At 37.7% G+C, this 12,569-nt stretch overlaps 1 protein-coding gene across 2 annotated transcripts in view; it reads left to right on the forward strand.

Annotated features, from left to right (window-relative positions):
* EML5 (EMAP like 5) overlaps positions 1–12,569 on the forward strand; it is a gene marked incomplete at both ends in the record, with an annotated part of 107,835 nt that overhangs the window by 80,976 nt on the left and 14,290 nt on the right. For both annotated transcript variants that reach the window (XM_081111714.1, XM_081111713.1), the window contains 4 exons: positions 1,414–1,492; positions 2,263–2,392; positions 3,484–3,582; positions 9,344–9,364. In XM_081111714.1, the coding sequence (XP_080967840.1) occupies positions 1,414–1,492; positions 2,263–2,392; positions 3,484–3,582; positions 9,344–9,364 (329 nt within the window). The remainder of the gene's footprint in view (positions 1–1,413; positions 1,493–2,262; positions 2,393–3,483; positions 3,583–9,343; positions 9,365–12,569) is intronic.

The following is a 12,569-nucleotide window of genomic DNA, read 5'->3' on the forward strand; positions in this document are numbered from 1 at the left end:
TTCAAGACATAACACTTTATTTACTTTTTATGGATAAATAACTTGAAACCCATTTTGAAAATACAAATGTTGTTATGCCTTTATTTTTATGGACTTATTCATAAATATTGGAATTTTTCAGAGGAAAGTTAATTTGTATCATTTCCTGATTTTTTTTTAAACATTTTATTGATTTTCTACAGAGAGGAAGGGAGAGAGATAGAAAGAGAGTCAGAAACATCGATGAGAGAGAAACATCGATCAGCTGCCTCCTGCATATCTCCTACTGGGGATGTGCCCGCAACCCAGGTACATGCCCTTGACCGGAATCGAACCTGGGACCCCTCAGTCCGCAAGCCGATGCTCTATCCACTGAGCCAAACCGGTTTCGGCCATTTCCTGATTTTGTTGTTAAAAATTTTTAAATATTAGCCCAGTGGGTGTGGCTCAGTAGTTGAGTGTCAACCCATGAACCAAGAGGTCACAGGTTCTATTCCCGGTCAGGGCACATGCCTGGTTGTGGGCTCAATTCCCAGTAGGGGGCGTGCAAGAGGCAGTGGATTCCTGTTTCATTCTCTCTATTCCTGTCCCTTCCTCTCTTTAAATCAATAAAAACATTTTTTTAAATGAATATTAGCTTAAAATTTGGAGGGGGGGGTGATATATGATTAATTTAGATTCATTGTTCAGGATATTAAACATTTAATGATTATATCAGTTAAAACTAAATGATGTGGAGTTTTTAAATTTTTATTTTAAAAAGAATTTTAGGAAAGAGCCTCTACATTCAAATTATTCAAAATGGGAACTATGTACACCTAGTGGGACATTATGAGTAGTCCTGAACTAGCAGTGGAAACAGAGAAGAGCGAGCTAGATTTTGGAGAGCTGCTGTGCAGGTGAAGTTGATAAGACTTTAGTAAACAGGAGACGAGAAGGAGTTGGAGGCAGTAGTAACAGCCATCACCTTTTACGGAGCGTGATAGGATTTACGTGCTTCGTTCCTATACCGTGTCCTGCTGGACTGATGGTGATGCCACGGCCATGCTAGGGACTGCAAGAGGGAGAAGGTAGGCGCAGCGTGGCAGGTAAGAGTACAGATTCGAACTCAGACGTGATTTCTGTTGCCAATAGAAAATTCATAGAAATATTTTCAAAATTCAGTTCAAGAAGAATCTAAGCAGTCTGCTCTGTTACTAGTATTTACATTATGAAACATACACTGAAGAAATTAAAAGTAAAATGAATAAAAGATCGAATGCCTTCGTGTTTTAGAGGATATCAAGATAAAGAGGGCACAGCCTAGTGAGCATGCAGATGGGGCGTGTTTTTATGAAGGCGTGTTAGACTTTTCTCTCTGGAGGGCACGAGAGGGCGGCTCCAGGAAGGTGCCCGTGACAAGTGCCTCTCCTCATTCCCACTTCCCTGTTTCAGGCCCCCCGTGAGCAGGGCCCCGCCACAGCCAGAGAAACTCCAGACAAACAATGTTGGCAAGAAAAAAAGACCCATAGAGGTGAGGAAAACTCCTTCTCTAGTTCATTCTGTTTCCTTTTTGTAAAATACCCAAATCTTAGTTTTAATGAAAATAAACATATTGAATAATCATTTTTGTTTGATTGTAAAAATTGATTAAATGTCAAGTCTGAGCTTTAGATTGACATCCTCTGTCTCTCCCAGGCATTTCATAATCCCAGTGTCAGCAGCAACAAGCAGACTGTGCTACGTTGGGTCAAAATAAGGTGTCAAAACTGTGGGAGGGCGATTGTTGTCCTCCCTGCCCCACTCAGCCTCAGGTCAATGAGAGCATGAGTGGTCAGGGAGGGTGCACTGCCCTTGTGCACCCATGTCGCTGTACTGCTCCCATCCTCAAAAGTGCACCCCGGGACCTAATTCCTACTGAGTTATAATAGTCAAAATAGCTGTTATCTTGACTAACAGATATTTTGAATAATGAACACAAATCGGAATATTCTTCTTTTAGACAGAAGTATCTCAATTTTTAACCCATAAAATCTTTAAGAACCGAAATTCCTGGAATCAGATGACCTTGTGCTTTCCTTTTCATTTTTACAACTTGATGTGGAAAAGATAGAATGTGTGTTTTAGCTGTCTAAAACAGGTTACATAAAGAAGTATGTCTAGTTTAATTTTGTGTTTGCAGTTTGTAAAACATCAGAAATGCATCCTTTATTTTGTCTGAAGATACCAATACTGTATACAATTTTTAAAAATGGTGAATATTTAGACATGAGGAATCATATCATGGTTTTATCATTGTTATAGGATCTCATGTTGGAGCTTGTTTTTGGCTATCGAGGCAGAGACTGTAGGAATAATGTTCACTATTTAAATGATGGTGATGATATAATTTATCATACTGCATCCATTGGAATTCTGCACAATGTTGCTACAGGTAGGAAACCCTGATTCCTCATCCCTACTTTTTCTTAAATTTAGGATTTTTTAATTTAGCATCTTAAAATTCTTTGTTAAAACTATAAATAATTAAAATGCATGAGCCCAGAATATACTTCATACTGTAGAACTTCCTACTAATATTTCAAGTAACCAAATTTACAATCTCACTAGAGTATAGGAGCAGAAAAGGGTTTCATAATGCCAAGTGCTCACAGGTCTCTGAGCGAAGGTTTACTGTATGTTGAAACCATTGTAACTTTATTCTGTTGATGATTTGGACGGTGGTCTTTCAGAGTGATTGAAAGTAGCATGCTGGGTGAGCTGATTGCTGGGGGTGGGGATGAGGTGGGTGGTGTTCATACTGAAGGTTTGGAAAGCCAATCGATATTTAACTTTCATTGGTGTATTTCTCTCTCCCCCTCCCTCCCTCCCTTCCTTTCTCTCTCTCTCTCTCTCTCTCTCTCTCTCTCTCTCTCTCTCTCTCTCTAAATTAAATAAGTAAAATTCTTCAGTGCCTCCCCGCTGATTATAGAATATGAAATTTAATAGAATGGCATTCAAATTCCTCTGTGATTCAATTTGCCTTTCAACCATATTTCTCACTTTTCTTTTTTATGACCCCACACTTCAGCCAAGTGAACCCCTTGTGTGCTTACCCAATACTTTCCTGCCTTTTACCTTTGCTTCAAATATTCTTCTACCTGGAATGCCCTTCCCACCCACCTTCACATTTACCGAATCTGCCGGGTCAGTCCAGCGGTGCCACCTGCCAGGATCAGAAGACTTCTCTGCTGTGAATCCCCACAGCGTTTGATCTTTGACTCTGTGGCACTTGTGTCTCCGGCCTGTATCACGTCGGTTTATGCCTTTTCAGGGCTCTACCCCTTTAAACTTTAAAGTTTAAAGGTTTCTGGGTCATTTTTCCATCTTCATGATGATGTGCACATATTAAGTGCTCAAAAATATGTGTTAAAGAAGCAAGTAAGTTAAACAGAGCAGTTTATTGCTGTGGATAATAGCATTTAGTGCATTTGGCTGTTATACTTTAAAGTTTTAAGATTTAATTCTCAAATTATTTTTTTGTAGGAACTCAGAGTTTTTATCAGGAACATAATGATGATATTCTGTGCCTCACTGTAAATCAGCATCCCAAATTCATCAACATAGTAGCAACTGGCCAAGTAGGTATGTTTGTGTATTTTAAAAGAAACAATTTTAAATGATTTGGTATCCTAAGGAAAAAATTAAAATATATTGTTTATTTTTCAAAAATTATTTGCACGTAAAGCACACACCCAGTTTGACCATATTACTTATTTCCGGGTATCTTTCTTTCACCTCAGTTATCTGAGTTGATTCAAACAGTTCAAAATTAAGAATAAGCTATTTTATGTTGATTGAAATAGTTGGATTTAGTCCTTTAGCAGAAATTTCAAATCAGCAAAAAGGTTTAATTTAATAGCACGTAGAGCAGGAAGGAAGCATTTGAGGAAGACACGGTAACCAAGGGGAGCCAGGACATAACTAGGTGAGGGGGCAGGCAGCCTCTGCTACAGCAGGGCTATTAGCTGGAAAGAAGAGAAGCCACATTGCTCTGTGCCAGCAAACCCCACTGCCTTTCTCCCTCCTTGGAATGGATCTAATTTGCCAGCTGTTTCTAAATCATCACCTCTACTGCTGTGTTTAAATCGGTGGAACAAAGGCCATAACCCTACCAGCAAAATGATGAGAGGACAGCAGGTCTAGTTAGGACATACCTACCAGTCAATCCGCAATCAGTATGAATTCTGCATAATAGATTATGTCAGTCACATCTTCACAACCTGGTACAGTTTTTAGAAATGATTGGAACCCTGGGTTTGTTGGGCCTCAGTTGCTAAGCCAGCTTCCCAGGTGTTCCAGGTGTCTTTCTTCCTAAGATGATTTATGCCTTTAATATCTTCATTTTCATACAGGCACTAAATCGATCAGTTAAATACTTATTTTCTGGGTTGCTTAGTTCTACAGTGATACCACAAAGACCCTTGTATTCTTTCTTTCTGTAAAATTTTCTACTTTTGCAAAGAAAGTAGACCAATATTTCACCTATTATATACAAACTATTCTAATCTTTGAATATAAATGCATAGGTCTAACCCCTTTTTCGGTTAAGTGTTTTGAAAGTGAATTTTGTGTTTACTCTGCCTGAGGAATGTGAGGCCATGTTATTGCCACTTTGGCCACTAAAGAACCTAGTTCAGTGCCTCTCTTGGCATATACTTTACTTTTTTATTGCTCAGTTAATTTTGATTGAGTGGATTTGTTTCTTCAACAAGTTTATTGAGCACATATCATGTTCAAAGTATTGTTCTAGGTTCTGGATATACAAGAAGCTTATAAAAGAAAAACAAACCCCAAATCTCTATCTTAATGGAGTTTACATTCTGTGAATAAAATTCTGGAAGGCATGTTTCTTCCATTTTCCACCGTTGCTCCTTCTCCTTTTCTTTCCTCTTCTCTCCCTCTGTTAAGCAACTTTAATATATTAGTGTTATAGTTTTCTCTTTTGATTAAGAAATGTGATCACAAGTTAATCTTTCACAGAATTTGACTCGTCCACTTCTTATCCTTTTTTTAAAATTGACATACTACACTATGTTAGTTTCAGATATACACCATAATGACTTGACACTTATACTTTTTAAAAGGCAACACTATAGGGAATGTGGAATGATTAGTTACTGCCTCCCCTCTCCTTCTAAGTCCAGGCAATGCAGAGTAGCCTGAGCCTTGCCCCCACTTGTACCCTCCCACAAAACCCATAACAGAAGTTCTTTACTGATGACTAGTTAAGTGTAAGATAGATTCCACAGAGACCAAAGAGTGAGGGACCTTTTTTCTTCTGAACCTAAAAAGAATTGAATCAGTAGTTACTTTGCCTGCCAAGCTTTTTTTAACACCCACAAAGCACAGAACACTATAATGTTTATGGTTCTCTTTGTTGAAAATTATTTAGATCACAGAAGAATTGAAATACTTTGCTTTTTTTCATATTTTACCCCATTACATTCAAACTTTTCTTGTTTTCTTGACTGGAATCTTGGAATCCCAGGGACAAATAATATCATTTTATCTAGTCTATCATTAGATGTTTGAATGTCCTCTGTAACATCTCTGGTGAAGGGTCTTCCTACATATGATTGAACCCCATCATCACTTAATGCTTAACAAAATAATGTAACCTCTCCTTGGGAAGCTCGGTTATAAAGTGCTTCTTTATACAGAACACAAATCTGTCTCTTTAATTGCACCTCATTGGTCCTCATTCTTGAGGTACCTAGAACAGCTAATTTCTTTTTTTTTTTAATTTTTTATTGATTTCAGAGAGGAAGGGAGAGAGAGATAGAAACATCAATGATGAGAGAGAATCATTGATTGGCTGCCTCCTGCACGCCCCCTACTGGGGAACGAACCTGCAACCCAAACACATGCCCTTGACAGGAATCGAACCTGAGACCCTTCAGTTTGCAGGCCGACACTCTATCCACTGAGCCAAACCAACTAGGGCTAGAACAGCTAATTTCTTACTCCCATGATGTTATCTTCCAGTATTTGGAGAGAACTGTCAATCTCCCCGAGTCTAATCTAGTCTAACCTAGCCTCTAAAAGGGCTCACTTAGAACCAAGATGGCGGCATAGGTAAACACTGGAGATTGCTGCCTCGCACAACCACTTCAAAAATACAACTAAAAGACGGAACGGACATCACCCAGAACCACAGGAAGGCTGGCTGAAGAGAAATTCTTCAACTAGAAGGAAAGAGAACAGCATACCGAGACTCAGAGGAGGCGCAGTGCAGAAAATACAAAGGTGCGGAGGTGTGCGCGGAGCGGGCTGGCGGCTGAGGGCGCGGTTGTCTGTTTCAATCAGGAGGGAGTCTCAGGCTCTGAGCTCCCGTTCCTGGCGAGTCTCTAGGGACCCAGACTCAAACGGGAGAAGCGGGACTCTCTGGCATCGGTCGGAACTCGAGGGCAGCTTTCTCTCCGAGGTTTGCAGCAGTTGCTGGGATTCTGAGAGACATAGCCTCTGGGGACGGGACTGAGAGCAGCCATAACTGCTCCCTCCGCCCGCCCTGCCCAAGCCCTGCACACAGAGGCATTTGCCGGATAGCCTCAGGCAAAGGCTAGATTAGCACCTCCCCAGAGGACAGAAGTTTTCCCACTGCAGACACAGCTGATTCTCACAGCCAGTTGGCCTGGAGGGCAAATCCCTCCCAGTATTACCTACAACAATCAAAGCTTAACTACAACAAGACTGCACACAAGGAACACTAGGGGGTGCACCAAGAAAGCATAAAAAAATGGGGAGACAAAGAAACAGGACAAAATTGTCAATGGAGGATATAGAGTTCAGAACCACACTTTTAAGGTCTTTCAATAAGTTTCTAGAAACTGCCGATAAACTTAATGAGATCTACAAGAAATCTAATGAGACCCTCGATGTTGTGATAAAGAACCAACTAGAAATTAAGCATACACAGACTGAAATAAAGAATACTATACAGACTCCCAACAGCAGACCAGAGGAACGCAAGAATCAAGTCAAAGATTTGAAATGCGAAGAAGCAAAAAACACCCAACCGGAAAAGCAAAATGAAAAAAGAATCCGAAAATTCGAAGATAGTGTAAGGAGCCTCTGGGACAGCTTCAAGCGTACCAACATCAGAATTATAGGGGTGCCAGAAGATGAGAGAGAGCAAGATATTGAAAACCTATTTGAAGAAATAATGATAGAAAACTTCCCCTACCTGGTGAAAGAAATAGACTTACAAGTCCAGGAAGCACAGAGAACCCCAAACAAAAGGAATCCAAAGAGGACCACACCAAGACACATCATCATTAAAATGCCAAGAGCAAAAGACAAAGAGAGAATCTTAAAAGCAGCAAGAGAAAGAAACTCAGTTACCTACAAGGGAATACCCATACGACTGTCAGCTGATTTCTCAACAGAAACTTTGCAGGCCAGAAGGGAATGGCAAGAAATATTCAAAGTGATGAATGCCAAGAACCTACAACCAAGATTACTTTATCCAGCAAAGCTATCATTCAGAATTGAAGGTCAGATAAAGAGCTTCACAGATAAGGAAAAGCTAAAGGAGTTCATCACCACCAAACAAGTATTATATGAAATGCTGAAAGGTATTCTTTAAGAAGAGGAGGAAGAAGAAGAAGGTAAAGATACAAATTATGAACAACAAATACGCATCTATCAACAAGTGAATCTAAAAACCAAGTGAATCAATAATCTGATGAACAGAATGAACTGGTGATTATAATAGAATCAGGGACACAGAAAGGGAGTGGACTGACTATTCTTGGCAGTGGGGGGGGGGGAAGGGGTGTGGGAGATGCGGGAAGAGACTGGACAAAAATGGTGCACCTATGGATGAGGACAGTGGGTGGGGAGTGAGGGCGGAGGGTGGGGTGGGAACTGGGAGGAGGGGAGTTATGGGGGGAAAAAAAGAGGAACAAATGTAATAATCTGAACAATAAAGATTTAATTAAAAAAAATAAAAGGGCTCACTTTAGACATCCTCCAAATACATTTCATAAGTCAGAGTAAAATGAGAGCAATGGGATTGCTTTCCATGACTATGATATCTGAAAACCCAGAATTCTCTATCAAATGGTCCTAAACCTGCTGTGGGCCTGTCTGAGCCTCTTCTGCAAGTCCAAGCCCCCAGTCATAGATTGCACAACTAGTGAGAGCCCTCTTGAGGATGCCCAAGGGGCAGCGTGCGTTGGGAGGTGGTGAAGGCCTTTGATGTGCAGGGTGGATGGCTACACATGAGCTGCCATGCTCCTGTGGTAGGGGATAAAGCTGGGAGGGGAAGAGAAAGGGAGAGGCTAAGGCTGTCTCATGCTGCCCAAATTCTAACGAGTTCTAAAATCGAACCAGGTCTTCAAAGTTGTTGTAGGGGGGTACTTGTCAAGATAGGAAGATAAAACACTTCACTTAATTTTATCTTGATTGGTAACTTGAAAATATTTAGGCCTGTGATGTTTAGGTCTTTATTTGTACTCTTGTCCCAGGTCCTGCAGATATTCAGGGCCAAGCCCGACTTCCAAACAGAGTGCCCGGGTTCCCCAGCCGTGCTTCCTGTGGCGCGGTGTCAGTCCTCCCCCTTTGGTTGTCAGAGCAGTTCACAACCATCAGTGTGTTTCCTATGCGTCTGCTCAGCTGTCAGCTACGATATTCTCTTTTCTCTCACATTCCATGTCAGCACACCCTGGGCCTTCATTATCCATACATCCTTGAAATCATTATTTCCCAAAGCCATCATCTGCCTTGAAAGGATTTCTAAATTTTTATGCCTTTATTGCTAAAAACTGCCACTTCTAAAATTTTGGTTAATAGGTATTTATACCACAAACATAACGAGCTTAGACTTCCATGTTTTCTGTATTGGTAACCTTTTACTCAGACAGAAAATATTTAGTTTAAAAAAAAAATGAGCATGGTTAATTTATGGCCTTGAATTATATGGTAACTTTTGCCATCATTTCTCTCAGGTTTAGAACTAATTCTCCCCTTCAAGTAGAGATGCATTCTAACCTTAAAGGGTCTATTAACAGTTCATTTTGTAAAACGAAATGAGGATCATATCAACTTAAATCATATTATTATTTTTAAAGTTAAAATTTTATTTAACTTATCAAATACAAAGAAAATAAAGTATTAATCCAAAGTTTGAAAGGTCATATATATAGAATGTTAATATGTATGTATAATTTAAATTATTAGCTTCATTTACAGTTTACTCAGTTTCACATAAAATTAATTTTGTATGACACTTGATTATTTAAATTATATAAAATCACTATTTTATAATTGAGTTTTTCAAATTTTACTTTTAGTATTTATGTTATTAATGGGTAATTATTTTTCTGCTCCTTTTCCATTTTAGGTGATTCAGCAGACATGTCACGTAAGGAAAATTAATCATTTTTTTTGTTTTAGTTATATTGTTTAGTAATGTAGTCCATATTTGCATAAAGTAATGAGATACTTGAACCTATTTTGGATGTTTTAAAAATGAAGAATACATCCTCTTAATGTCATGATATTGAGCCCAATTTGTAATAATAATAACAATAATTTTTTTAAAGTAATACTATATTTTGACCTTTTTAGTGTGCCCAGCACTGTTGTAAGCACTATATATATAACCTATTTAGTCATCACAAGAATTCTTAACGGTAGGTATTAACTTGCCAATGTCATGTAGCTGTTAAAAGTAGGGGGTTTAACACTTAATCTTAAATATGAATCAATAAATTTTATTGCCTGAAAATATAATTTTTAAATTTTTATTTTTATATACTATCACAATTATTGCACAAGCTAGGTGAGTGATAGCAAACCTATGACACGCATGTCAGGTGACACGCGAACTCATTTTTTTGGTTGATTTTTCTTTGTTAAATGGCATTTAAATATATAAAATAAATATCAAAAACATAAGTCTTTGTTTTACTATGGTTGCACATGTCAAAAAATTTCTATATGTGACATGGCACCAGAGTTAAGTTAGGGTTTTTCAAAATGCTGACACGCTGAGCTCAAAAGGTTCGCCATCACTGTGCTAGATCAACAGATCATTTGAATATTTATAAATAACTTTTTATTAATGATTTTGACCATGGGCTTGTGAATTTATAAAGCTATTAAATAAAAAATGTGTTCATTGTTTTTAGATATACAGGGTATCCCCCCAAAAATGTATACACACTTTAATAACTGATAGCTCAGTTTTGAAAATAAAATGTATTTTAATAAACACTGCCTTTATAATTATTCAGAATGCGTGTATACATTTTGGGGGGACACCCTGTATAATAACTAGGCTTTTCAACTGAACTTTCAGTTTACATGGTATAGTAAGAATTAGCAGTTTAACAAGAAAACATTTCCCAGTGATCTGTAACTCTTTCCCTGCCCTCCCCTCCTCGGGCATAAAGCACGGTTCTGTGATTTGCTGTAATTTAAGGAGACCCTACTGGCATCTCTGTACTGGAGACTAAGAGTCAAGGATGTCATGAGAAGTTGGTGGGATTGCTTTTCCAGAGGCAGCTTGATGTGATGGACAGACAAGAGCCTGGGGACTGACTACAGCACACCTGCTGGCTCTGCTCGCCCTGAGCTGTGTGTGACTCAGGCAAAGCACTTCACCTCTCTGAGCCTGAGTCCGTGGGAAAGCATACCTGTCCAGAAGTAGGGATTGGAAAGCATGAGATGTTCCTGGTAACATGCCTGGTCCATGAGAGGCACTCATATCTGGTGGCATATAGGAAGCAGAGAGCAAGAGTAGCATCTGTGTACGGCAGCAGAGAGAATGGCCATTCTGAAATCACAGTTGGCCCTCCATATCCATGGGCCACCAACGGCAGATTAAAAATACCCAGAAGAAAAAGCTCCCCCAAAATCCCAAAAAACAAAATTTGAATTTGCCACACGCTGAGCACTGTGCTGAATCCATGCAAATGAAGTGAACACTGCCATAGCCTTTAGGCAAATACAGGGTATATGCAAATACTATATCATCATTTTACATAAGGGACTTGAACACCCCCGGATTTTGGTACCAATCCCCCAGGGAAACTGAGGGACAGCTATATAGGAGAAAATAAAATATACTTAATAAACTTAATACTTATTTTGTAACTTAGGCCTTGAGAATTTCCAGTAATTTAAATTTTAACGACTGTTATATCAATAAGTTTAGAACAATCTAAATGTGGAGCAGTCCCATAACATAGTCATACTTATATGTTTTAAAATATAAATTCTGCTATAAGTTTCTTTCCATCTCATATAATTTTTATAAATGTTTGAAAAGCTCAGTAATTCAATTTATCTAAGATTATTTGCTATTTAAATTTTAGGTAAATTGAACTGTGTAATTTGTGGCATATTAAGTTTGGAGACAAAAATAAGTGATGTTTCTTGAAAGTCCATTATCTACCTCATCACATTTAGGCAAATGTAGTATATGAATTGCCCAGAGGTGCTTTTTGTAAACATATTAAAATGTTTTTACATTATGACCCATGTAATGTTTATCACTGGCAAAAAATTAGAGTGATCTACTACTATGTATTTACATTTTAAATTTGAACCACCTAACATGGCTTATTAAGTTTACAGTCCCCATATCCTTTGACTTTTATTGAATGAGCAACATTTTACTCCAATACTTAAATTATTATCCATTTTTCATACATAGATACCTTATTTTATTATAGGGTAACCCTTTGTATCTGTTGCCATGTAGTTTTGATTTTTTACATAAAGTTACATAAAACTTGTTACTGTAATTGAAAAAGTTTAAAAATTAAATAAAGGATAACTTTAAGAGAAAGTTGCATAAGTCTTTGAATAGTCCCTACTTAATAATAATAAAATTTAAATTCCTGGTTTAATATATTGTAACTCCTTTGTTTGAGGAACTATCAGATTTAATTTATCATTGTATAATATAAATTGTAGATGGTATACAATAGAGTCTAAATTGATCAGAATATTTTCTTTAGAGACCAAAGTTTCTTTCTGCACCAAATGGTTTTAAAGCAGCTTGTCTTAATATTTCTCTATTTTTGCAATACAGTATTTGTAGTAAATTTATAATTTAAAGCAAATGACGTTAGTATTATGATTATTTTACTAAGAGTTCTGAGACTGAATTAGCTGCTGAATTAACATACCTATTTTTTAAGGGTACAGTTCATGAAAAAAGGACAATAATACAAACCTGTGCTTTTTTAACTTAGAAAATAGAGAGCTGAGAAATTTTTTTTTAAGCAGCAGAAATGGGCTCTGCAAGATAAATAACAACAAAAGTAACTTTAAAAAAAAGATTCCTTCCATAAAATCCTGTTTTTTAAAAAAACTGTCTATAAAGTGATATGGAGTTAGCATTTTACCCAATATCCAGTTAAACATTTCCTTAGAATATTTTTCCATAGTTTTCTATATGTTGCTTTTCTCAGTTTGTGTTTACTTTTCAATCTCTCCTTGAGATAATCCTAAGTATTGAATATACCCTGGTCTTTAATTGTGTAATGTTTATATATTTCTCCACATAATTCTGTAAGATTTAACATGCATCTAAAACATGTATTATTTTTGAGGAG

The sequence above is a fragment of the Myotis nattereri genome (genome assembly GCF_964212035.1).
Source record: "Myotis nattereri genome assembly, chromosome: 1".
NCBI classification, from domain to species: Eukaryota; Metazoa; Chordata; class Mammalia; order Chiroptera; family Vespertilionidae; genus Myotis; species Myotis nattereri.